This window comes from Lethenteron reissneri, chromosome 28, assembly GCF_015708825.2.
Source record: "Lethenteron reissneri isolate LAM-NWPU_2019-01 chromosome 28, ASM1570882v1, whole genome shotgun sequence".
Lineage (NCBI taxonomy): Eukaryota > Metazoa > Chordata > Hyperoartia > Petromyzontiformes > Petromyzontidae > Lethenteron > Lethenteron reissneri.
The window spans coordinates 2,435,817-2,463,812 of NC_083806.1; the positions used below are offsets into that span (position 1 = coordinate 2,435,817).

At 45.4% G+C, this 27,996-nt stretch overlaps 1 protein-coding gene across 1 annotated transcript; it reads right to left on the reverse strand.

Annotated features, from left to right (window-relative positions):
- Positions 1–18: 18 nt before the first annotated feature.
- LOC133348769 (golgin subfamily A member 3-like) lies at positions 19–27,981 on the reverse strand. The gene is given in 26 exon segments (XM_061561756.1): positions 19–855; positions 2,509–2,666; positions 3,232–3,408; positions 4,061–4,183; positions 4,372–4,501; positions 4,989–5,128; positions 5,691–5,807; positions 6,512–6,541; positions 6,543–6,710; positions 7,531–7,674; positions 8,341–8,554; positions 8,647–8,723; positions 8,725–8,742; positions 10,731–10,994; positions 11,579–11,656; positions 13,405–13,773; positions 14,291–14,452; positions 15,099–15,236; positions 15,649–15,851; positions 17,249–17,555; positions 18,904–19,006; positions 21,192–21,841; positions 22,820–22,932; positions 23,032–23,175; positions 24,868–25,130; positions 27,889–27,981. Coding segments are annotated over 25 exon segments (4,305 nt in total). The 5' UTR covers positions 24,989–25,130; positions 27,889–27,981; the 3' UTR covers positions 19–698.
- Between the last annotated feature and the right edge of the window lie 15 nt (positions 27,982–27,996).

Here is a 27,996-nt window from a genome sequence, read left to right on the forward strand (position 1 = left end):
TTCATTTATTCTCTGCAAGATCAGATAATGTACAGGTGATTGACACTGAATGCCCAACACTTGCGCCTTTGAAAATCAAACTCTACACAGCACCGGGGATATTGTGGTTTTATTAAATATCAAGACAATGCCAAAAGTAATGGGGAAACCCAAAATGCCTGCATTGCACCAAACCTGAATATAGAAAACATTTGGTTGCTCATAAATGTGTTGAAAGTTCATTTCAATACACCACAATTGTTGATTTTCCAACCTTAACATTTGATTATTTAAAAGAAAAAATCTATTTTATTCCAGCATGCAGTGTAGTGTTCCATTAAAAAAACACCCTACAAATGTATTCAGTGGCAGGGAACATGATATATATCTCACAACCACCCCACACATCGACTGTACTCCCCATCCGTGAATCAGATTTATACAAGTATGCGTATATGTGTTACCCAAAAATGCTGATGGTTTTAAACAGTCAATTGTGCGACCAGGATGTTGTTCAGATTCTGCAGCCAATCATTCCTGCTGTGTCGTTGTAAATGTTCGTGCATTTGGCAAGGTTTGGAGCAGAATACGGTTATTATTTGTGATACTAATTTCTTGTTACAGAACCATCTGCAGAAGAAAAAATAATAAAGTTCACTTAATTAAATATATTTTCCAACGGTTTAAACTAAATATGTTGAATTAATGTATGGGCACCCTCAGTCCACGCTCTGCTATTCTACAAGCGCTGGTGCGGACCCATCGGCCGTGTTCAGATCTTTCAGCTGTCCCTCCAGCTCTGTCCATGACGACACCGACTCGTGCACAGCCACCGTGTGCTCCTCCATCTGCTGCTGCAGCGTTTCCATCTCAAACCTAGAGCAGCACACAAACACACCACGTCAAGTCGCGCATCACGATTACGTGTCTTCAACTAACAAGTGGGACTTCACAGTTCATCATCATGAGCTTTGGGTAAAAGCCTCCCCAAGTCGCCGCCACCTTTCACAATCCTGCGACGTAAAGATCTGCGCAGGACCTTGCACACCAACTGATGTCGTCCCCTCCATCTGTTTTGTGGATGTCCCCACAGCCCATTTCACGTGAATTACTAGCTCTTTTCAAGTGGATTGCCAGTGGTTTTCACGTGGACTACCAGCTCTCCAATTACTATTTTTATTTTCCTAGCTAAGGCCCACTGAGCTCTTTTTCAAAAGTGACCTGGCCACAAATGACAGCTCGGCGAACTGACTTATCATGTGGAAATTTATAGCAGCCAAACACTCAATGCAAGTTTCTGGAAAATTGGAGGACCTGGAAGAAAATTCAAGCGACACAGGAAGAACATGCAAACTCCAAAATACAGCAGGTGTTAGGGTCGGGATCAAACTTTCGACCTCCTTTATACCGGGCGTGGTAGGCAATGGTGGAGCCAGGATTTTCAGGTAGGGGGGGGCAACCCCTCCAGCAATGAAAAATGATAGAGGAGTTGTTAGTAAGTAAGGACTTGTCCCTTGCTTTTTATTCGACGCGTGTGCGGCGATGGCGCAGCCATCGATCGAGGGTCGAATTCGAACCGCGTTGTGTGATCGGCATCAGCGCTCGCTGAAGGTGAATGCCTTCAGGGAAGTCGTGGACTGTAGACGCAACTGCGCACAATTCTGTGAGTCACTTATAACTGATTTGCCGTTACTTATTGCTAATTATAGACTCAGACTATTGTCCTATCATCTCATAAGAGTCCCTGGCACGTAATAATATGCTACAAAGTGGCAGTGGGGGTCGCAAAATGCCAATTTATTACTAATAAACCCCAATGATCCGATCGAAATTAGGGATTTCGATCGGCTCATTGGGGGGGGCACGTGCCACCCCACCCTCCCCACCAGTGGTGGTAGGTAACATCTCGCCACCGAAACGCCCCCATGAGAATTACCAGTATGAGCCGAGTGGATTAACAGTATGTTTCCTGTAGATTATTTGACAATTCACACAACAGATATTCAACATCATCTTCAGCCATGAACAGCTGACTGCTGGACGAAGGCCTCCTCAAGCCGTCATCACCTCTCACGATCTTCCAACGCAACAATAGAGCTGGCACCTGCGCACAAGCTTCTGTTATTGATCCATCGCCTCCATTCCATGGCTGCCACTCCCCCCTCCCCATAATTATTAACCATCGGCCGTCATCCCTTCCAACAAAGCGTTCTGCCCAAGCTCACTTCTCTGAATAGTTGGGATGTTGTCATTCGCCTGCCAAGTTCTCAATCCATATATTCCTCTTTCTAAATCTGTAGTTCTAACCATGTTTCTCTCCATGTTTGTGTGTGTACTGTCCGCTGTTCTGCTATATTTTATCGTTAATTACCTTCTTTATTAATCCTATAATAGCAGGTAGTACATACTGGTTAAACACCTTCTTTAAACACATTGGTATATTACTTTTCATTATCATCAGGCTTGGAGAACAAGTTGTCCACAACCACAACAGATGTTAGCTCCATTACGAATGAATCAAAGACAGACCTCAGCTTTTGCAGGCAGTTCTGCAGGTTGGCCAAGGGCTGAGCTGGGGCCGGATTTGGGGGCCTCAGCAACTCCTCCAGGAGCGCAGCCGGAACAGGGCATTGTGGGATGTGCAAGCTCTTGCCAGAACCAGGCAATGTGCTCGCCACACCCGCAGCCTGAATTGAAATACGATTATAGCAAAGATTACTGAATGCATTTCAGTGTGTTGCATTATACACGTTCAGTATTACATTTCAACTCTGCTATTCCATCATGCATTACAGGGCAAGGTTTCAAATTTACGTTTAACCAGGTGAGCATTCAAAAGCAATTGTACGGATGTATGTACGTTGCACTTCTTTCCCATCGTACGTAGCCAACCGTGCTAATAAACTAATACACAAAATATGAAAATGTACAGCGATTCATTGCAAAAATAACCAAATAGAAATCAGAGCAAAAAAAATCATTTGCATGACGGAATAGAAAACAGTCAAAAAAATTACATTCTTTTTTAAATGAATACATTTCCTGTAATGAATGTTAGGCTCAGACATATTACTTTTAAAACACATTCACAGCAAAATTAATTTACAAAAAAATTCAACGTTGAGTTCAGGCGATTAAAGTGTTTACACACTGCAATTTAATTTGTACTGAAGTTTTCAAATAAAAAAAGGCAGAAATAAAATAAGACGATACGAGGTTTTGCCGTGGCGTGTAATGTGTTGTTGCAAGTACCCTGCTCAACGACAGGGGCTGTTGCATCTGCTGCAGGTCCAATTTGAGCTGCTCGTTCTGCTGCAGCACCACCTTCATGCTGCTCTGCAGCTGCCTCACACGCGCTGCCGCTACAAACTTCTCCTTGCGAGTCTGAGCGAGCGCTTCTCGCAGGAGCTCCGTTTCTGACCTCGCTTCCTTTTCAGACACAAATCAAAAGTCAAAGTTATTTTCTACACAAACGAGACAGTGCTCATGTACTCCTGACCCAAGTGAGCAAGTGATGTAAATTCTGCATTTCCACGGAGAGAGAGTCTATCCATCGGACAACCACTGTTAACCTCCCCACAAATTGGTATCAATTTTATCGTCCCCTTGAGAGATGATGGGCCGAAGTGAGTCAACCCCCAAGCAGGATTTTAACTCGCAACCTTTTGATTGCGAGCAGTGTGATCTACTATTGAGCCACATGGCCATGAATATACCGTGCGTGTTTACTCAGGAAAGCCCCAGCCTCAAGACTCTTTTACAGGACGGGGCAATGTTGTTGTGTGTCATCCCAATTCAATAGCTTGCAGGTAATTTTTCATTGGGATGTTTGGCCAATGCCACATGGTTTTTTTTGTTGCTATGGAAATAAAACCCAAAGAAACGAGAGGAAACCATGGAAAACAGGGGAAGAAACTTACAAACTGCACGGAGACAGGCATTAGAGTCGGAAATCAAACGAGTGTTACCACAGCGCCATCCCGCTGCCTGGCATTGCCATCACACCGCCAGCAGTAAGCACATCTGTGATAGCCGCCCCCGACAGATTTGACAATGCGAAGTAGAGGCCTGTTAACCTTACTTGTGTAGCCGCCTGGGCACTCTCCGTTTCCATGCGACTCCTGTGTTCCGCTCCGGAGAGCTGCTGCCTCAGCGTCTGAATCTCGACGTCCTTCTGCTCGCACTGCCACTTCACGTCCTCCAGCTGAAAGTGACACACCAGGCTTTTCATTCATTCCCCGTTCCTACGACCGAGCGCGCGCGCAAACTCGCTCAGTGTTGAATTCTACCCTTTGGTTCTTTTATTTTTTCACCTACGTGACTTTACTGAAAGAAGCAAAGAGTATGGATTCTTGCAGTCACGAAAACTTCAAATCTGGAATTGAATTGTACCGTTTGAGTGTCGGGAAGCTGGCGAGTCTCGTCGCACAGTCGAATCTGCAGCGTCTTCACTTCCGTGCGAACTTCCGCCAACTCCTGCAGCAGCTCCGTCACCTCCCGTTCGCGAGATGCCTCTTTTAGCCTGGACACAATGACAACTTCTAAGCCACTAAGTATTGGTTTTTTTTCCCTTAAGTTCTACAATAAAGATCCAAATTATAATAAAAAAATATATGTTGGTGGAGTGGAATCAGTGGAAAAGATGAGGGGAGAAAATAATTAACATGTTATCTAGAGGCCGACCGAAATTCGGTTTCGGTTTCGGCGCCGGAAGTTGGCAAATGGCCACTTTCGGCATAGTTAGTTTCGGTTTCGGCCGAAAGTAAATTTTTAACTTTCGGTCTGGTTTCGGTTTCGGCCGAAACCAGAAATTCAGTTTCGGTCGGCATCTAATGTTATCATATGACAGCCACGCATGCAGAACGGGGTGGGGGGAGAACTCCATGCAGAAAGGCATCTCTGTCGGAAATCAAACCCAGGTCCTTCTTGCTGCGAGGTGCAAGTGTCACCCGCTGCACCACCCAAATTACAAACGAGCCGACACGTGGACCCCGATTTCATGTACTTGCCTTAATTCCTCCAATTCTTCCTGCATATTGCTCATCATCCCTTGCTTAGTGGAAAGCTCTTTTTTAAGCTCTGCCAATTCCAAGGAAGCTGCTTTGAAGTGGCGGCGATTGTCCGCTGCCTCGCACTTTGTGGAGGACACCTAATAAAAGACAGGAGCATTACGAGCACAGCAAAACAGCGACGTACCCTTCAATATGAGACATTACGCAGAGATTTCCTTATCAAGGGCATTGTGGTGGTGCTAATCTTGTGTGTGCAGCCCTCCGAGACAACTGGTGCCAAGTCCACAGTCCCCTGGCAGGGCTGAGTTTATCCACAGGACAACCACCGTTGACTTCCCACAAAGTGATTCTCAATGTATTGACCATGGAGGGTTGTGAGTCGAGTCGATCCTCAACGAGGGTTTAAACTTGCAACCTTCTTGCGAAATAACCGGAAACGTAGCATTACCGGCATTACAAATGACACTTGCAAAATGTATGCGGTGTATTAGTGGCTGAAGTAAACAAAAAAATATCGATGAAAATTGTCCAGAAAATTTGCCATCTGCAGGGTTTGTGAAATCAGTTCATGTACAACTGCTGGATGGATTGTTCCATCGCAGGATCATGAGAGGTGGCTGATGATGACGACAGGGCTTGTCAACCACGTGATAAGCAATCGCTCCCCTTGCAAGCATAATGCGACATTTTCATAAATACCAGATGTTTTAAGTCGGCCACATTTTCTTGCTCCTTGTCCAACGAGGTCTGCAGAGACTGCACGATCTGCTTCATGCGACAGTCTTCCTCTTCCTTCTGCCTCAGTACAGCTTGAACCTGCACATTAATTTGATACAATTCGGTATTGCCGCCATTCCCGCAGCGCAAGGTTACCAGGAAGATGCTGTGTTTCACACGGTCTGCGGTAATATCACTGTGGGAGACGATGTTGCAACGTGTTATCCCGATTGAGGCGATTTTGGGGCAATTCTTCAAATTTGGCAAATTTGCACCATGATGCTTGCGCACAAAATGGCCTACTATTTTCGAATGACGTCACGCGATCTTGATACACACAACTGCAGTATTAACCAGGACAGCCTGCCCGGTTTGAACTGCAACCCTCATCCACGAGCACTGGCAGCGCTGCCGCTGAGCCGCGTCGCTGCCCCAGTGTGAACACCGCACTACAGGACACACTTCACCAATACAGCTTCCTTGATTGGTTGGGACATTACAGACAACTGATAAGCATTATATTCTGAAAACTGCGCAAGTAAAATTACCAAAAATATGTCATGCCTGTCGCACAAAAGGTCACGAGCACTAACGCGTCGCATTTCAATTCGTGTGATTGTGTTTTGCGTAAGGAATTTGTGTCATGTTGTGTATTAGTGTCTTATGTGTCAGTCACAGATTTGCTCCACGTTGTGCGCGCATGTGTTTTGTCGCCGGAATGCAATGCTGCCGATCCGCTCGGGTATTAAAAACATTTCTCCACCACAATATCCACGGCCACAGCCTGTGCCCACGACGCCCACCTGCAGGCTGAGCTGACGCAGGTGGGCCTCAGCGGGTAGCCACTGCCGCCTGCAGCATGGCAGCATGCTCCTTGAGAGCCACGTGCGAGCGCATCGTCCCCGCCAGACGCCCCCGCTCGTGCTCCAGCTCGAGCGCCAGCCGCCGATTCAGCTGCTCCAGGCTGCGGACGCGCCTGTTGGCGCCGTGAAGCTTCTCCAGCTGCGCACAGACACAGACAGCCACGTGCGGTGGGGAATAGAACAGGGTGGTAGCGGGACAGTGCATTGGGAACAGTTGTTCCTCACAGCAAGAAGGTCCCAGGTTCGATTCCTGACTCGGGCCCTCTCTCTATGTGGAGTTGGTATGCTCTGCATGGGTTTTTTTTATGGGTTCTGCAGTTACCTCCCATAACTAAAAAAAACACAACATGAAACTGGTATTGGCCAAAACATCCCAATATTAAACGTGACATGCAAATCACTCAACTGGGATGACAACTCAACATTGTCCCCGATTGGAAAAACTTTGCAAGATTAATCCCAAAAAAAGAGTCTCAATGAGGCCTTCCCGGGTAAACAAGCAGAAAAATAATAATTCTCCCTCTGTAATAAAAATGGCTACTCGGTGTTTAAACTTGGGGAGTTCTCTACGATTATCATCACCACGCTCAGTACAACGATGACGACATTTATTTCCCTGCCGTGTCTCCAAACAAACCAGACCCCAGACCACGGCACTTCTGGCGCCACCAGCCATGGCAATAGCTGGGTAGGTGCGGAAGCAGTGAAAGGGTGCTAAGAACAATCACTGGCTTTCAACACCGTGCCTTCCTACAATTAACCATTACCGCGTAGAAACGGAATACGTCTGGAGAATGAAGCCTCGTCAAGTAGAAACTAAAATAAAATAGAAGCAAATGCAAAACATGTTCTTCTAAATATCTTCATGGCATACAAACAATTTCATGGAAAAGAAAAATGGGTAATAAAAGTGGGCACCCATCTCGTTTCAAACCCCGAAAGAGACAAGCAAATCTCACCTCTCCTTCCATGTCTAACATCTTGGTACGGCTCTCTGCTAAGTCCCGGCTTGTTGATGCAATCACTTCTTGGAGTTCCTTCTCAAGCATGTCTTTCCTTTCCACGACAGCACACAGCTCCGACTTAAGGGACTCCACATGTTCCTTCAAAAATATAAATGTAAAAAAAGAGCATTATTTTGATGTGTATAAAATTCATTCGGTAAATTGGGCCTTCGCGAGTTTTTTTTGCTTAGATAATGAGCATGCAAAAGAAGCGCAGATTCATCTGTTGTAATTGAGGAATTGTGGCACCAAATTTCGTCAGTATTGATGGTGGTTTAAATTTAAATCTTTCAGAATAACAATTATGTTAGACATGGTGTAAAAACCACACAACAGCCACGAGACAATGCAGCATCAAAGGATTTGTCTCTTCATTACTCTTTGCACAATGACAATTTCACATCCTCAAGACACTTCCTGCAGGGTAACGGTAAATGTCGTCGGGGGGGTGAAGATCAGACCGTCTCCACTTGGGCATTTTCTAGCACAAAAGCTACGCTCAGATTGTGGAATTATTTCATAGGTTAGTGCATTTTACAACACAATTTTTAAAAATAAAATTCCTAGCATGTTTGTGGCCAAAACGTATTCCAAGTTCTAAGCAAACTCACTTTTCAAACGATCGCACATCAACAAGTACACAATAAGCACGCACACACACACACGCGTGCGCGCAAAGGACAAAACTGATATATTTTGAATCTGGGATAAAAACATGTACTTAAAAACCACATCACATTAAATCAGTTGAAAGCAAAGACGTACTGCAGTAGGATGCGTGTTGGAGGCTGCAACGTTTGCCTGTAACTTGTTGAGCTCTAATTCGGCAGTCTCTTTCGCAGAAAGTGCCTCCTGCAGTTTTCTGCTCAATATGCTCACGGCATGTTCATACGCCTTGTGCTTAAGCTTCAAGTCTTTCTGTGCGGAACTCAAATCCGTTCCAATCTTCTTCATGCAGTTCTTTTGCTCTGTTATGGCTCTACAAACAAAACGAAAAATCGTTAAAAGTATCTTGACCGTCAAAAAAAAAATGAGTCGTAAAAAGTTAAACGGGAAATGTGAAAAACTTACTTTCTAGCCTCTCGTTGCAGTTGATCCAGCTGCGTCTTCAACTCCTCATTCTCCTGACTCGTGGATGACATTGATGACTATCTCTGACTGTAGTGACTGCATGTACAAATGGGGCACACACATTTCTGTATTACAATAATTAAGGCAGTTAATGCGAACGAGAGCGCATCAGGGGTGAGTTTGGAAAACTGAATAAGAAACAGTAAATAAGTGTGGACTACCTGCAATGGCAAATGGTTCAGAAACAGCCACCAACAAAAACATAGAACAGCACCAGAAAAGTGTGCAAAGCACGGAGAGATGTATTCCTAGCATTACATTTAGTCAGAAAGAAGAGCACATGGATTCACACCTAAAAGGGTTCATGGACGCTAGTAAAGAAAAAAACATAAATTTGGCAGCAAAGGAACGAAACGCATCCAAAATGATGTCCACTGAGGAGGTTGAGCGATGAAATCAATTCATGGACAAATGTTGGATGGAATATTGCACTGAAAGGTGGTTGCGTTAGCAGTTTGGAAATCCTTCATCCACCAGAGCATCTGGATTACAAAGATAATTTGGCTGCTATAAATTTCAACATGATAAGCAACATCGTTGAGCTATCATTTGTGGCCAGGTTGCTTCTAAAAATGAAGCAACATTTTTTTAAAGCGATTTATTTACCTTTCTTACACTTTGCACTCCTATCGTGTTTTTGTATTGTTTGTTAGTTTGGTGTAACGATCTGATTTGCCCCTACTGGGCATCTGTAATCCTTATAGCTCATCGGATTCCTCCTGTGTCAGTAAATATTCTGATCATGATTCTGGATTGATCTTGGCTGGTGATGATGCACCTCCGACATAGAGACAAAATATTTGCAAAAAGTGGTCCAATGATGTTGTTCATTGTGCAAATAGCACAGTGGAACCTGGAAATAATGTGGACAGATGTACCGTGTGATATACCATGTAATATACCGTGGCTTTTTGGGGGCCCATAACAATTTTCAAATAATCAAACCGCAAAACCTCAAAAAATAACAGCGTGCAAAGCAACGCTGCCGAGCTATTAGCCGTATCACCACGCTCTGCAAACACATCACACGCCAGGCAGTTTCAATTCCAGCACTGGCTCGTGATTTGCGGTGATTTCAATGGTGTTTTTAGCCTTGCAGCACTTGCATTTATTGTAATATTATTACAATATAAATATATAAATAACATAACAATAACATACAATTGCAAGTGATTTCTGCTCAAATGAGCAACGAGGTGGTGGTTCTCATCTCCCATTAACAGCAATGAGCCAGTGGTGGAAACTGCGCGTGCCTATGGCACGGGCGAGCATTTCAAGCGGGTGACCACTGTTGGTTTCCCCCACAAGTAGTATCCATTTCATTTCGCAGCAGGGATGACGGGCAGAGTCAACGCGCGACGAGGGTTCGTACTCGCAACCTTGCAATTAGGAACCTCTCGCTCTCTCCTGCCGAGCCACCGGGCGGGATATAAATATCATTTAAATACAATTACACGCTGTAAGTGGCTATGCAATACTATTACACATTCTAAATGGCTATGCAATACTATTACACGCTGTAAACTGGCTATGTAATGCTATTACACGCTGTCAACTGCCTCTTTTTGGTCTTAATGGAAATGGCGGGAATTTTTTTTTTTAAACTAGAATTTCGGCGGCCTAGCGACCACATTACTCTAGCTCCTACAGAGGGCTTCTCGGCACTTCGTGGCTTACCCCTACTGATGTCCTCTTCTACCCCCCCCCCCCCCTCAATGTGTGCAGATACTACGGACTCTATTGTATGTAGAGTGTGTAGGCATATATTCCTACAAAAGAAAATAATTGGGGGGGGGGGGGGGGTTGGACAATTTTTGTAAACTTTTTACCCCCACATCTGGGGGGGGGGTGTCCACTTTCTCTATATTTTTGAGTCAGGCATTCTAAAAGGCTCTCGTAATTTAGTTGAGGGACAAACGGAACGCCTGGCTTTTATAAAATCGATGGATATATGCAGGCAACTCACCCCCGAGTTAGCATGGCATTTGGAGGGTGAAGGTTACAGTTCTCAGTTTAGACAGTACCTGCAGTTGCCCCTCAACGCGAGATCTCTCTCTACTTGCTCGCAGAACCTCATCTTCCATGGCAGTCAGATGTTCCCTCAGCTGCCTCAGCTCATTATTCAGATGATCTTGCTCCTTCACCCAGGTTTCGCGCTCAGCTTTGAAGCTCAGCAGCTCCCCACGTAGACCTCTCACTTCCACGTCCAGCTTGTGTTTTGCCGTTTTCAGCTCCTTCAACAGCTGCTCCTTGGCAGTGGCATCTCGCCTGTAAGCTTCAACCATCACCTTTACATAGAAAGAAGCGACGGGTATAATTACACCTCATTTTCAGGATACGTGCATTCCGCGTAGAAAAATCGCTGGCCGCAGTGAAACTGACACATAGTGGCGGCCATGTTTCCATCCAACTTTTACTTTCAGCAATAGTGGAGGAGGCATTATATTATTTAGATCATATTCGTAAACATAATAGAAATGGCTTCACCTGCTTTTAAAGTGTCCATAACACACTACACATAAAGAGAGGATATTTATTTTCAAACTTAGGGAAGATGGGCTAAAAAAAGAGTCAGTTTTTCATTTCCTTTAATTTAATTGAAATTTAATTGCACAACTATTTCACTTCAGCATTAAGCGCTCGGATTCTATAACTTACAAAAATGTTCCCTCGTATTATTCACTCAGCGAGCGCTTCTGGAACACCACATGACCGGTGCACATTGGACAGGCAGATCTTGCGGAGAAGCCATCGCTCCACAATAGAAGATGCGTACTTTACTTGGGCCAAGCCAGTAATAGGCGAGAAACGATATCACGAGTTTTGACAAGTTACTGTAGCATGCAAAGTGCTCATATGATCTGATATTCACCTTTTGTTGCGTTAACTGGTCTTTCACCTTGTGAACCTGCTTCAAAAGTTTTTTATTTTCTTCCTGAATTGTTTCAATCTAAAAAAAACAACACAGTAAAATAATATAAACATGAGCACAACCCTACGCAATAAAGCATGCAGACCTCTCCAGCCAGCACTCTCACACCGGGACCTTCCTACTCAAATGAGCACCGAGGTGGTGCTGTGCTCGCTTGTTCATAACCCTAAACCAGTGGTGGAAATTCCATGTTCCTATGGCCTGCCGAATACACCCAACCTAAACACATTCCTGTGGAGGGAGCTGGTAGGAACATTGGGTTGCTCGGTCAATGGCCAGGGTCAACGGCGGCGTGGTGTATTCCGCAAATATGCCCGACTGTGAGGGCGGGCTCAAGCCGGCGTGAGTAGGTTAAACGTTGAGTTTTATAAGGGAACCACGGGGTGACCAGCCCCTCCCCACCCAGCCCCTCCCCACCCAGCCCCTCCCCACCCAGCCCCTCCCCACGCAGCCCCTCCCCACCCTCCCCACCCAGCCCCTCCCCACCCTCCCCTCCCCACCCAGCCTCTCCTTCTCTCCCCACCCAACCCCTCCCCACCCCTCTCCACCCAGCCACACCCCTCCCATTTTTGGATGCACGACGGATGGACACAATAATCCCCTGTGGGCTGGTGTAACCAGGAGGTTCCTACCAGTATAACAGAAACTTGAACTTAGAAATAGTACAAACAGGTGCTTTTTAACACAATTGGTTGTAATAACATGGTTAACGATGAATATGCTCTTAAATGCAACCATGATACAAACGGTTCACACGACGTAGTAAAATGTGTAAACACTCATGAATGGAGTTGGCCAAACATCGCAATACGAGGGTTGGTGAATCACACAAACGTTGTGAAACTCCCTTCCAACAGACGTCGTGGTCACCATACTCTGGCTTGCCAGGAGGTTACAGTACAGCAAGTAGATTAATCTCCGTGTTTCTAGCTGTACGGGGATACAGCGTTGCCCCCTTCCAAGCAGTTTTTTTTCAGGTACCCCAGTTTCCTCCCGTATGTATAAAACTTATTAATTGGCTGACAATATCATCATAGTATAGAGGACAGCAGAGACTGAGCAATTGTTGGGTGCCTTCCAACTTGTCAGTGGTTCCTTCGTGCCTCTTGATTATATCTTCACAAGAGTGAAAAAGTGCACGTATTTCAAGTCTAAATTCAATCAAAAATGTCCTCCCTGCCTGTGAAATATATCTAGCAATTTTCATGAAAATTATCATTGATGATAATGCAAAAATTCTCATTATCATTGCATTTTACTCCCTCTATGATTCAATGTTTTAAAATTACAAGTATAAATTTTCAGTCCACATGATTAACACTACATTTGGATCATTTTTGTGTGAAAAGCATAATCATCAGCAGACGTAAGTTTAATTCTAATTCACAACTACAATTCACATCAAAGGTGGCGGGGAGGGTGGCCCAGTGGTAACACTCGTGCCTCACAGCAAGGGCTTGGGGGGTTTCATTCCCTGCTGGGTCGCCTCTCTGGGTAGAGTTTGTATGTTTCTCTCCCCCGTTCCTGGAAGGATTTCAACTTTGGGTTCTCCGGGTTACTTGGGAAACAAACAGGTGTTGGGCACGCATCCTAAAGCTGAAAAAATTACCTGCAAATTACTCAATTGAGATTACACACAGCAGCAACATCGTTCCCTTTGCACACAAATTTGGCAGGACCCTCCTGAAAAGTCTTCAGACTCAATGAGGTTTTCTGGATAAACAAGCAACATCATCGTGATAAAACCACACGTAAAGTGACGTCACCTGCGCTCCCTTGACCGTCAGCTGTTGTCTCAGCTCTTGCAGATCTTGTGTTGTTGTGTTGGCGCAATCTTCCAGCTGTCCCAGTCCTTCACCTACCGCTTGATGTTCCGCACGCGCCGCCTGCAGCTCCACCTCGAGCACCAGCTTCGTGTTTTGAAGGAACTCGATGCTGTCGTCCTTGACGTTCATTTCTGCCTGCAGGTCGACGAGCTGGGAGCCGAGCAGGTCATATTGAGCCTGTAGAATGTGCATGGCATGCTCCTTGGCATGCAGGGCCTCCTGGCTGCTCGACAGTTGCTCCATGATGCTCACATGCTCTTGCTCCAGGGCCTGCAGCTGTAGATCCTTCTGATGCACGGTCAGCCGCATCTACACAAACACATGACATGTCTTGACCTACAAAAGCATTACACGTGAAGACGACGACGTTTTGGCCCAAACTACTAATGAAAGTAACCAAGAAAAAGGCGTAGGGCCAAAATAATGTCTCCTTGTGATTGTACGTGCATCCGTGTTTCTGTATGTCTGTGTGTGTGTGTGTGTCTCTGTATCTCTATAATGTATTGTTGTGTTAACGGTTTTAACACCTTAGCTGCAAAGTGTAATATGTAGTTATTTTAACCATATTTAACTGGTAATTACATTCTCGCTTTTTGAGTTTTCATTCCAGAGCATAAAAAAAACATTTGAGTTCAGTTTTCAGTTTTGGCTTCGGAAAATGTACGGTTAAAACCAGTTCCTCGTTCCAGATTACGTTTGGTTCAACTCTCAGGGGTCAACCCCCAACAAGGATTTGAATTCCCAACCTTCCAATTGTGAGCCGCTCACTGTAATAGTGAGCCACTGGCCAGTTTAAGCAATTCATGATGAAACCTATGCAAATAACCTTGTCCATCTCCTTCTGTAAGTGAGTTGAACAGTCAGCCATTTTTATCAGCTGCAAGCGCTCATCTTCGAATTTCTCCACCCGCTGTGCGAGGTCTTGCTCCACCAGAGCCTTGGCCTGTTCAATGTGCTGCACCGTCTTCTCTTGGTCCAACAAGTCAGCCTGCCACCAAAGAACACCACAACAAATTAAAACTTTTTGTGTATGCGCTTGAGCAAGCGTGGTCGAAAAACAGCATCAATGCGCCAGATGTCTTAAAAAAGTTGCCGGCATTTGAGGTGTCGTCTTGAGACGGAGGCTAGGCATTTCGTGGCAAGATAGGGTAATCAATGCACAAGTTTAGAAGTCTGGAAGAGAACGTGGCAGGTACGTTTTTTACGATACGATTCAGCAAAAATGACTGTGCTGGATGCGATATGCAGAATGGAGGATAGGGTGAGCAACTTGGAAGTTGGGAAGAGAACATAGCAGGTAAGTGTTAAAGAATGGCCTGCGCTGGGCGTGAACAGGACGAGGGAGGCCTGCTTGTCCAGACAGACATTGCAGTGGCCTCTATGACATTGGCGACCAAAGGGAAGAGAAGACCTAAGGTCTGATAGTGAGATACAGTCAGGGCAGATCTTGGTGGTCATTCGGTATCGACTTGTGCGGCAGCTGTGGGATCTGGCGGACAGCAGCAAGCGTTGGTGAGGTGTGGTGGAATCAACGGCTGGATTGTTACATCACAGGATCGTGAGGTGCCAGCGGATTGGGGAGTCCTTCATCCAGCCATGGATTGATCATGGCCGATTAGGATTAATAGTTTTACCTCGATCGTTTGAAGATGCAATGCAATCTGTTCTTTTTCTTTCAGAGATTTTTGCTGTGAATCTGACAGCTGCTGGGCCAAGGCCAGGTTTTCCAATTTCAGTTGTTCCATGAGTCCCGTCTGATTGGCATTCCCAGCCTAAAAAAGAATTGCAGAATACGTCAAAGTCATAAATGACACACACACAAATACAAAGAAAACAGAAACATTCCCCAATACCCAACAACTTGTCTTGCTTAACACGTAGGCTTTCGCGACCAATATTATTTATAATAAACGTTTTTGGGTTAGAATTGCCCGATGATGCTGGATGCAATTACCAGCGAAACGTCGTACTCTAAAATTGTAAATGTTGTGGTTTCACTCTTCAACACACCGGTGGGCTAAAGTAGTGAACTATTTGTCTTTTGTCAACGTGACACTTTTTTGCTGATTGGCCGTGTCGGGTGGTGGAGGGTTACGACACATTTATAAATAACGCGATCTAACCCAAAAACGATTCTTATGAACTTGTCATGCATGAAACTCAAGAAAAAACGCAGTCCCTTGCCTGGATGCTGATAAGCTCACTTTGCAGCTGCACCCGTGATTTCTGGGCAAGCGACAACTGCTGCTGGTACCAGTCGCGCGCCTGCATGAGCGTTGCGATCTCCCCCTGACTGACGGTGAGCTGTGAAGCAAGCGCAGAGCGCTCCACCTGCACCTGCTGCAGCTGCCGCTGCATGGAAGACATGTTCTGCCGCAGCATGTGAACTACAAAGGGAAAAGACACACTCCGCCGGCTAAGCCACACACCCCATCATTTCAAGTGTATTCTGTTTAATCGCGCAACAACTCACGAGACCAGGGTTGCCTCATCTGCAAGAGTGATTTGGATCACCAACGTTGTCAAAAAAGAAGAGGATATGAAAACAAAGTACAGCAATGAAGCAAACATAAAGCAAAGAAAAAATAACTAAATAAAAATCAGAGCAAAAATAACCACATTACAAAATAAATAGAAAACGGAGCTAAAAAATAAATCAATATCAAATGACATTTATTTCCTGTAATAACATCAAACAACTTGAAAAAATCGTTCATCGTAAAATTAAGTTACAGATACATCAGCATGTGACCTGGGTGTAAGAACTAGATGTACACTCTCTAATGGATATTATGTTATACAAAGCTTATTGTATTGATTCGTTAATACACTGTACATCGCAAATAAACAATTGTATCTTAACTAAGTCAGGAGTCACGGATCAAATCTTGGTCACGGGCAATTCAACCGATCATTTCTCCAGCACTGATACAATTAGTACCACTTTGCATTGCCAACAGTAGCTGTTTGAAAGATAAATGTACTCCTGCCATAGGAATGTGTAATTTCCACTGATGGCTTTATGTCATATCCGATGCTGAGCATCGACTCACTCAATGAGTGAGACACACGGTAATGCCCGATCTACGGCGGGGATGCGTTCCCGAAAGATGTCACGGATATTGAGACGACATAAATCAAAGAAACGTACAGGGTAGGTGGAGGCAAAGACCGAGAGGCAATGGATACGAGATAAGACGGACGATGCTGTCAGCGACGTAAGTGTGGGGTTGAGGCAACGCAAATCGGGTAGCGATGTTAATAAAGTGACGACGTAATTTGAAAAACGACGCTAAAGGGGGAGACGTCAATCAGGGTATTACTGTACACGTGGACACTGTACAAAACGGCAGGGTGGCGCAGTAGTGATGTTCGTGCCACACAGCAAGAAGGGCCTGGGTTCCATTCCTGACCTGGGTGTCTTTCTGCGTGGAGTTTGTATGTACTCCCCCTGTCATGCATGGCTTTCCTCTGGGTTCTGTGGTTTCCCTCCCATAGCTAAAAAACACACACTGCTACTGGTATTGGATAAATATCCCAATGCTGAAAAAAATACCTGTTAGTTCATCAATTGGGATTACACAGCCGCAGCAGCATCTCCCCCGAGTGCTAAAACTTGGCAGGGCCCTACTTCAAGAGAGTCTTTAGACTCAGTGAGGCTTTCCTCAGTAACTAAGCGTAACGATCATTAAATACATTTTAAACACTCCACTTAATCACAGACGTTTTTTAACGTGCTTTAAATAGCAATATTCATTTACACATTTCAGATACATTTTCTCACCCGAATTGTCTTTGTCAGCAACAGTCTTCTGCAGGTCTTCTAAACGTCCCAGGAGACGCTGATACTGTTGCTCCGCGGCACCGAGATCGTTGCTCAAGTTCTTGAGGCCGCTGTTTTTGAGCTCAAGGTTGGTTTGCATACACAGCATGGCCTGCTCCAGACCGAGGCACTTCTGTTTCAGGGTGAGGACCTCTTGGCCCATTTCACTGCACTTGGACTCCCCCAAGGCGGCCTGCGCTTGCTCCGCTCTGCGCTCTGCCTCCAAGGCCGCCAGTGTGGCCTGCACCTCCGTCTTCTCCTTCATGGCCTGTCACAGCACATTGCAATCATGCTGTTAGACGGCCAGCATTGGTGTTTTACACGGCACCTCCTGCTCCTTCGTCTACACAACCTGCCTCCCAAGAGACCCACAGGCTCGCACAGAAATCCACTGGCTCATACAGAGACCGACTGGCTCACAGAGACCCACTGGCTCGCACAGAAATCCACTGGCTCACACAGAGACCCACTGGCTCACACAGAAACCGACTGGCTCACAGAGACCCAATGGCTCACACAGAGACCCACTGGCTCACAGAAACCCACAGGCTCGCACAGAGACCCACAGGCTCGCAGAGACCCACTGGCTCACACAGAGACCCACTGGCTCACAGAAACCCACAGGCTCGCACAGAGACCCACAGGCTCGCACAGAGACCCACTGGCTCACACAGAGACCCACTGGCTCACAGAGACCCACAGGCTCGCACAGAGACCCACTGGCTCACAGAGACCCACAGGCTCGTACAGAGACCCACTGGCTCACACAGAGACCCACTGGCTCACACAGAGACCCACAGGCTCGCACAGAGACCCACTGGCTCGCACAGAGACCCACTGGCTCACACAGAGACCCACTGGCTCATACAGAGACCCACAGGCTCGCACAGAGACCCACTGGCTCACACAGAGACCCACTGGCTCACACAGAGACCCACTGGCTCACACAGAGACCCACTGGTTCATACAGAGACCCACTGGCTCACACAGAGACCCACTGGCTCACACAGAGACCCACAGGCTCGCACAGAGACCCACTGGCTCACACAGAGACCCACTGGCTCACACAGAGACCCACTGGCTCACAGAGACCCACTGGCTCACACAGAGACCCACAGGCTCGCACAGAGACCCACTGGCTCACACAGAGACCCACTGGCTCACACAGAGACCCACTGGCTCATACAGAGACCCACAGGCTCGCACAGAGACCCACTGGCTCACACAGAGACCCACTGGCTCACACAGAGACCCACAGGCTCGCACAGAGACCCACTGGCTCACACAGAGACCCACTGTTTCACACAGAGAGCCACAGACTCAAGAGACGCGATTGGCTGGTGGATACACAGCTACGGGAGACCGTGCTGTACGTGCATCGATCATGGCGGGCGGTTGACCATAATTCACCACACGCTGGCAAGTGCCAGCTGGAGACGCCATTACCTTTCTGCGATCCCTCTCGTTAAGTACCTCACTGGTATGGGGGTCCCTATCCAGTAATATGGGTACTCAGGTCTAACTTGGCCCGGAAGCCTCTTTGCCCTAGAAAGGCAGTGCTGCATTGAAGATGATGGCACTGAATGCCATTTAGCTGGAAACAATTTCAGTCTCACCTGTTTGGCTTCGGAAGCCAGTGCCTCAAGTTGGCCTTCCAATTGGGTCTTCTCTCGCAAAATTTCGGACACCTCGTCATTTTCCACTGTAAGATTAGTAACACTGCAATGGACAGTAAACAGTTATCCACACAACAGAATGGTTATTTACATTTGATATCAAACAGGTCACAGGGTGTACATCAGATTTCTAATATTAGCTCCTTTACTACAGGATTCTTATACATTACAAATATGACATGTTTGAGTAACATAGATGTGTATGTTGACCATTTATAATCCTATATTTTCTCATACTGTTGTTAAAATCTGAGGTTCACTTACAAACGATTATCACATCTTCCCCAATTTGTCATCATAGTGCACTTGCCAATGGGGTTAATAAGCATGTGTGCATTCCTCTCGCTGCTCAATCTCTGCTGAGGTTGCCCCATTCACGCATCACCCCCATTCACACATCTCCCCATTCACACATCTCCCCATTCACGCATCTCCCCATTCACGCATCACCCCCATTCACACATCTCCCCATTCACACATCTCCCCATTCACGCATCACCCCCATTCACACATCACCCCATTCACACATCTCCCCATTCACACATCTCCCCATTCACGCATCTCCCCATTCACGCATCTCCCCATTCACACATCTCCCCATTCACGCATCTCCCCATTCACGCATCACCCCCATTCACACATCTCCCCATTCACACATCTCCCCATTTACACATCTCCCCATTCACACATCTCCCCATTCACACATCTCTGACACTGGGTCATGTATTGCAATTGGGTGCCATTTTTTTTCCAGACTATGGTTTATTCATTATTCTTGAAACTAGCAGAGTACTCTTTTTGTTTAGTCTGTACTCAATACATGTTCTTGCCAATTTGGACTGTAATAAACATAACATCTTCTGCAGATGCAAGCAGAGGAAGTTTCGGGCTGTCTGATAAGGGCTTCAATGATTACTGTTATTAATCTGTGTTAAAAAATGTTTTTAATTACAATTCAGACTTTGCCAAAGCACGCTCTAGTGACTTTAGCGCTGACATTTTATTAAAACATGACAAACATTACGCACTTAAAAACAATTGTAATGTCGTTTTTCACTAACAGATCTTAAACCCCGTTGAACTGGTTTTGCTCGTCAGCATTTTCTTTAATCCACATCACATCCAATATGCAATGACTAAAAAGATGAAAAACTTCTCTTGAATAACAAACACGTTCTATTCATGGCATGTTATTTAAAAGCAGTGTATGTCTATTTCCATCCTGCTTAGTTAATAACTGCGAATGTGACCGATGGTCATTTAGCATCTAACCCAGATGTACACATTGCAGCAGCGTGGTCACTAAAAACAACACTTTTTAAATGATCGCCCAGTTTTGTCAACAGCTCCGATTCACATATGTAAATGCCACCAGTCTTCAATATGAAGATTAATTTTGAACAGTGGTAAGTCATCCACTTCCTCAAATGCATTCTGGAACAAAAAGGGCATACCATGTAATGCTCTCTAAAATAAATTTCCTGTTTCCAGACTACAGTAATCTCTCGCCACTTCGCGGTTCAAGTTTCGCGGCCTCAGTGCATCGCGGATTTTTCGAACTGATTTAAAGGCCTCATTATACCTGTGCAGTAACACCATCATCATCATCATTCATCATCACATTCATCGAACTGCACAGGTCTGTCATCGTCGTCATTGTCATCGTCATTGTCATCGTCGTCATTGTCATCGTCATCGTCGTCATTACTGGAGTCAAGTCTCAAGATACTACTGTCATTGGTGAGTGTAGAACACCATAATACGTATCGTATGAGAGAGAGTGAATGTATAATATTAAGGTTTCATAATTAAATTGATTTAAGTAAAATATATATATAAAGTATAAATATACATATTTTAAACATTCTGGTACCCACACACACATATACGGGAATTCCTAGGGGGCCAATCCTACTTCGCGGATTTTCACCTATCGTGAGGGGTTCCGGTCCCCATTAACCACGATAAACGAGGGATCACTGTATACTGAATAGGCAAGTTGTATGATAGTTTGGATTCACCGTTGGCAACATTTTAATGCATAAGGCACCAATAGATAAATTAGGGGACATACTGCCATTCAGATTTTTTAAAATCTGAAGCATGTCAGTAATTTGGGACTGAAACTGTTATTCAAGTCCAATGCCACCTGAAAGTTGATGCAATTATTGTGCAATGGTTCCGTGATAGTAGCCACCATTGTCTAACGCAGAACCCATAGCACCCACCTGCTGGAAGCGCTGAGACTCAGCTGTTCTGTATCATTGTGCTCGCTGTCATCCAACTTCATCTCCATCAGATGTTCTGCAGCGGAGGTCAGTACGTCATGGAGGGTGGCATATTGCCCCAAGTCCATCTCATGACCGACACTCGGACCTTCTCTCTCTTCCGTCTTCACAGTCTCCGATCTCTGATGTTCTGGGGTTCTATGTTCAGTGATCGCGTGATCTTCAACGCCGACTCTATTTACCTCTGTGGTAGCATTGCCGTCTGGTGACCTCACTTCTAAGTTGTAATTAAGCTCAGTCGCAGGTGTGTTTGTAACAAGGGATATAGCGGAGGTTGACGAATTCATAGTTCCTGAACCAAATGATGCATTATAGCTATTTCCAACATCCTTTAAGTCATATTCGTTGTTGTCTGCCACCGATTTGTAATCAGACAGAGAGTGCACTTTATTTTTTTTCACTTTCATATCAGTGGTATTCATTGGAATACCCAGGCTGCCAACCTTGGGCCCACGTGGTACTGTTGTTCGAATGTATGAATATTCCTTCGTCATGGTAACGGTTTGTACTCGGGGCAGTGAATCTGGGTTAAACATCAAGTCTGGATCAAGTGTACTGATTTGTCGTTGTTTTGGTGAAGTCTTTGTCAACTGTTAGAAAAAAAAAAGACAGAGATTAGATGTTTCATCGTCAAAGTTATCCTGCTGAAAAGCACATTGAGTCAGTGCTCATTTCCTGCTTACATCCCTGAGCAAGTGGTGGTAATTCCACATTCTTATGGCAGGGGTTGTCTCTCCATATCTCCATAGGACAACCACTGTTGAATTCTTCATCACAAGGTGGTACTCATATCATTCACCCCCAAGGGATGACAAGATGCGTCAACCCCCAAGCAGGATTTTAACTCGAAACCTTCCGATTGTGAGATACTACTGCTGAGTCACTTGGTCAGTTACATAGGCACACTCAATAACATATACCTACTTGCATCTTTTTCATAATGCAAATTAAGTGGTGCATTAAATATTGTTTGATTTTGTTTTCATTTTCTAAGTTCACAAACGTAAATAACTTTTTTTTTATCTCAAATGTCCAAATTATAAACATATATACTGTTGGAAATACTGCTTATGACCCAAACACCATGAATGCACCTCATCTCACGAGGTTTCAGAAGCCAAGAGAAAGAGTGAGCCTGGTTCGCATGTGTATGGTATACTGCCAGAAAATAGCAGGTGTGGTCAGCTTGTGCTGCAAGGTTGCTGGGAAACAGCAGTCCAGAAATTGATTCTTGAATCTCTGTGGAGCTTGAGTCCTTCCCAATCAAACGTTTGGGATGTCTACAGATACTCTAGTTTCCTCCTATAAACCAAACCCTCACAAATGGAATTGACTGTCGAAAGAGAGTTTTGAAACCCAGTGCGGATTTTCCTGTGTAAATAAGGGACATTATTGTTATCTATTCAAGGACGCCGTATAAATAGCCAATACGCTGCTTAAATCGCCAGTCGGTTGCTGAAACATCTCATATTTTTTGGTTTGTTGCGGTTGCACCCGATTCAAGAGCCGAATGGCTCACAGGGCTATACCTAATAAATGAAACTGAAAAAAACTGAAATATGGCTTACCCGACCAGTACGCTGTTTTACGCGATACTGATGTAACTGTTCTTCCAGCTGTTTCTGTGCTTTGGCCTTGATCTGTCCTTCGTTTTGATCTTTACCAATGGGCATCTCTTGTGCTACAGAAACAAATAAACTGTTAATTTTTACAGCTTATATGTAAGGAAACTCATACAAGCATAACAATAAACAACAATACTGAATAAATGCAATCTTACTGAAGATAGTTTCTTGGAGTAGAAGGCTTTGCCTGAGTGACTGGAAAGCCTCACTTGTGTGATGAACATGACCGACATAATCCTCTGCCTTTCCATCAGTAGCTTGGGTCATTTCAATGTCCTCTGTACGATATCCATTTGTGTCTGTAATAAATGTATAGGGGACTGTTACAAATGCACAGCTGTTAAACTAAACAATGTTACACGTAACAAATATTCACGAAATTCGCCTCCTTCACATATTTGTCCTTCCTCATACATATTCAAGAATTTTCACACATTCCATCAACCGTACAGACTTCTGGGAGCCCATTAACACTTGGTTGAAAACAAACATTCAGTGCCTCAGCAGCAGAGTGAGGTTTGCTTGAACCACTGCCAGATGTTTAAAGGCAATTTTCTGAGCTGGGCATCTTAAAAATGTCTTCTACTAAGCTTTCACTATGCACGACTGCGGTATCTTCAGATAAGTACCGTAGTATACTAAGCTCCTGCCTGCAGTAGTGCTGCAGCCCAACCCAGCTAAACCGCACTCGGATTTGAAGCGGCTGCAAAAAACGTACAGAGTAAACGATCTTACTTGGAAGAAAATATCTGAAACAAAACATCGTGCACAATGAGATGGGCACTTTCATTCTGGAGATGTTCATATTTCCACAGCATGACCAGTTGCACCAGGGCCAGAACGAGGCCAAAGAAAAAACACTGTACCCTTGAAGACGATCTGAACTATCAGAGACAACTGGGACCCACAAACATCTGAAGGGAATTTTAATAGTTACTAGCTTTACTAGCCTGGCTTCGCCCGGGACTTGGATTCTTGTCTTGGATTAATTTCATATTCCCTTATATTTCACTGAAAAACCCTGAAAAAAATTATGCTTGCAAGAAAGAAAAAAGCCGAAACAAATCAATTTAACTAAATCGAATGTTTTTCACTGAAGGAAATTCAACCTGAACCCACTTATACGCAAAAGGTCGATTTGGGCAACTCGGGAAGGGAATGACGTGGCGAGCTGAAAATAGTCGAGTTCCCTTAGAAATTTCAGACAGCGTCAGCTGTGCACATTTCATTACGTCAGAGCTCAGCGTTGGAGAGTTTTTGCTGCTTCACACAAACAGATGAATGTTCTGCTTTATATTGAAGAGCGAGCTGAAAATAGTCGCGTTCACTTAGAAAATCGAGACGGCTCTGACGCGCATTTGTGCGGGATACACACGGCCTACGCAGAGGGTTGGGGGGGGGTGACGTCGGCAGGCACACTGCGTGACGCTGCCGCATGCGGGTGACATCACAGACGTGACGTCACCGCTCACTTGCCGTGCAATACATTATATCCATTATTGCGCCCCCCCCCCCCCCCCAAATACAAAAGTATATTTTTATACTTTTTGCATTGTGTACAGTCTGGAAACTACCCACGTGCCAAATGTCAAGTTCGTTGCATGTTGGGAAGTATGCTAAACATTTCGAACAGACACACATTCACAAATTTCCCTTTTTAATATATATAAGATAGATAATGTATTGTAAATTAAACCAAATTTTTTTTATTTTTTTCGGAGCAATTTGAAAACAAAAATGATCATTTTGTCCACGGCTGTGAAAGCGACATACCAGCGGCGCAGGGTAACTACCCACGTGCCAAATTTCAAGTTTGTTGCATGTTGGGAAGTATGCTAAACATTTCGACCAGACACACATTCACAAATTTCCCTTTTTAATATATATAAGATAGATAATGTATTGTAAATTAAACCAAATTTTTTTTATTTTTTCGGAGCAATTTGAAAACAAAAATGATCATTTTGCCCACGGCTGTGAAAGCGACATACCAGCGGCGCAGGGTAACGAGGAGGCTGAGGCAGCGCCATCCTGCCCGTCTGGAGTCGTCTTCTCTCCGGCCTTCGTGCCGACATCGTGATCCGCGAGGCCACTGGAGCCAACCTCGGCCATCGGAAGCACTCGTTCCAGATATATTTCGCTGTACTTCGAATTGCCAAAAACATTTGTTTCAATTACGTGGATTTACTGAAGTCGGATGTTGTTATTCTTTCTTGTCCCATTGAAGAGCATGCTCGACACAGAAGATTAAGATCTGTTACAAAACAAAAACAATGAATGACAATGAGCCACTATGTCCCACACCAACTAGGCACTAGCCAGTCTTCACCAAGTTTACATGACATTGTATTTAAAAATTTCGATTTAAAGCTTTCGTGACTGCAGGGATTCATCTTCTTGGTTCTTTTGGTAAAGTCACGTAGAAGGGAAATAATAAAATAATAAAAATAAAACATAATAAAATCATTCTCACGACGTTTCGGCCACAACGCAAGCAGCCGTCCTCAGGTGAAGAACAGGTCTGTCGATAAGACAGAGTCCGAATGACATACAGACCTGTTCTTCACCTGAGGACGGCTGCTTGCGTTGTAGCCGAAACGTCGTGAGAATGATTTTATTGTTTTATTGTTTTATTATTTTATTATTTCCCTTCTACGTGACTTTACCGAAAGAACCAAGAAGATTGTATTTTTAATTCGAGACGCTGGTGGTATTTTAGGGCTGAATACATGGCAATCCTTAAACAACGATGTTTTTCAACAATACTACACTATAAATTTGCATTAAGAAATTGGCCCAATCAGGTGAGTGCACAGATGATTTTCTCAGCGACTGTAAACTTTAATTAACATCCTGTTCATCACACATGTTTTATACAAACATCTAAACCTCTAGTCAAAAAAAATTGTTCTGGTTCCAAAACACGTTCCTTCGGAGTGGGCAGGTAGGAACTTGGTTGGACAGCGCATTCGTGCACGACAGACAAATATGCATGACAGACAGACAAATAATCCCTGGTGGGCAGTGTGGAACCTGTTGTTCCTACCTGTAAAAGCACTCGTATATCATGTGCTGTATTTTAAAACACTTTGATTCAGTCTGTCTTCAGGAGCAGATTTCAATGTTTTATTTAAAAAAACCTCACTTTAAATAGCAAACATTCCACATAATTTAGCAAAACACAACAAAACCCATGCCAATTTTAGTTGGCACAATTGTGGTTTGGTGTAATGTTTTATAATCGTTTTCACACTCATAAGCTGAGAGCACTGCTAATGTTTAATTTACTCCTTAAAATATTCGTGTCGATTGACACACAGAACGATCACGACACTGAGACACTGAGACAGGGAGACACTGAGACACTGCGACAAAGAGACACTAAGACACTGAGACACGGAGACACTGAGACACGGAGACACTGAGACACGGAGACACTGAGACAGGGAGACACTGAGACAGGGAGACACTGAGACAGGGAGACACTGAGAGAGGGAGACACTGAGACACAGACACTGAGACAGGGAGACACTGATACACTGAGACAGGGAAACACGGAGACATTGTGACACTGAGACAGGAAGACACTTAGACACTGAGACAGGGAGACACTGAGACACTGGGACACTGGGACACTGAGACACTGAGACAGGGAAACACTGATACAGGGAGACAGGGAGACACTGAGACACTGGGGCACAGGGAAACTGAGACAGGGAGACACCGAGACACTGAGACAGGGAGACACTGGGACACTGGGACACTGAGACACTGGGACACTGAGACACTGAGACAGAGAGACACTGAGACAGAGAGACAGGGAGACACTGAGACACTGGGGCACAGGGACACTGAGACACTGAGACACTGAGACACTGGGACACTGAGACACTGAGACACTGAGACAGAGAGACACTGAGACACTGAGACAGGGAGACACTGGGACACTGAAACAGGGAGACACTGAGGCACTGGGACACTGAGACACTGAGACAGGGAGACACTGAGACACTGAGACACTGGGACAGGGAGACACTGAGGCACTGAGGCACTGGGACACTGAGACACTGAGGCAAGGAGACACTGAGACACTGGGACACTGAGGCAAGGAGACACTGAGACACTGGGGCACTGAGACAGGGAGACACTGAGACACTGAGGCACTGAGACACTGAGGCAGGGAGACACTGGGACACCGAGACACTGAGACACTGGGACACTGGGACACTGAGACAGGGAGACACTGAGACATTGGGACACTGACACACTGAGACACGGAGGCAGGGAGACAGGGAGACACTGAGACACTGAGACATAGAGACACTGAGGCAGGGAGACACTGAGACACTGAGGCAGGGAGACACTGAGGCAGGGAGACACTGAGACACTGACACACGGAGACACTGAGGCAGGGAGACACTGAGACACTGAGACAGGGAGACACTGAGACAGAGAGACACTGAGACAGGGAGACACTGAGACACTGAGGCATTGAGACACGGAGACACTGAGGCAGGGAGACACTGAGACACTGAGGCATTGAGACACTGAGACAGGGAGACACTGAGGCATTGAGACACTGAGACACGGAGACACTGAGGCAGGGAGACACTGAGACACTGAGACAGGGAGACACTGAGACACGGAGACACTGAGACAGAGACACACTGAGACAGGGAGACACGGAGACACTGAGACACTGAGGCATTGAGACACTGAGGCAGGGAGACACTGAGACACTGAGACAGGGAGACACTGAGACACGGAGACACTGAGACAGAGACACACTGAGACAGGGAGACACGGAGACACTGAGGCAGGGAGACACTGAGACACTGAGGCAGGGAGACACTGAGACAGGGAGACACTGAGACAGGGAGACACTGAGACACGGAGACACTGAGACAGAGACACACTGAGACAGGGAGACACGGAGACACTGAGGCAGGGAGACACTGAGACACTGAGACAGGGAGACACTGAGACAGAGACACACTGAGACAGGGAGCGACCTGGAGCCCTCGCGATGGGGAGAGCCGCGCAGGCCGCGGCGACTTCGCTACGTGGATCCTGCGCGTCCGCGGCGGAAGTGGCGTCAGCGCCGGTGACGTCAGATGTTG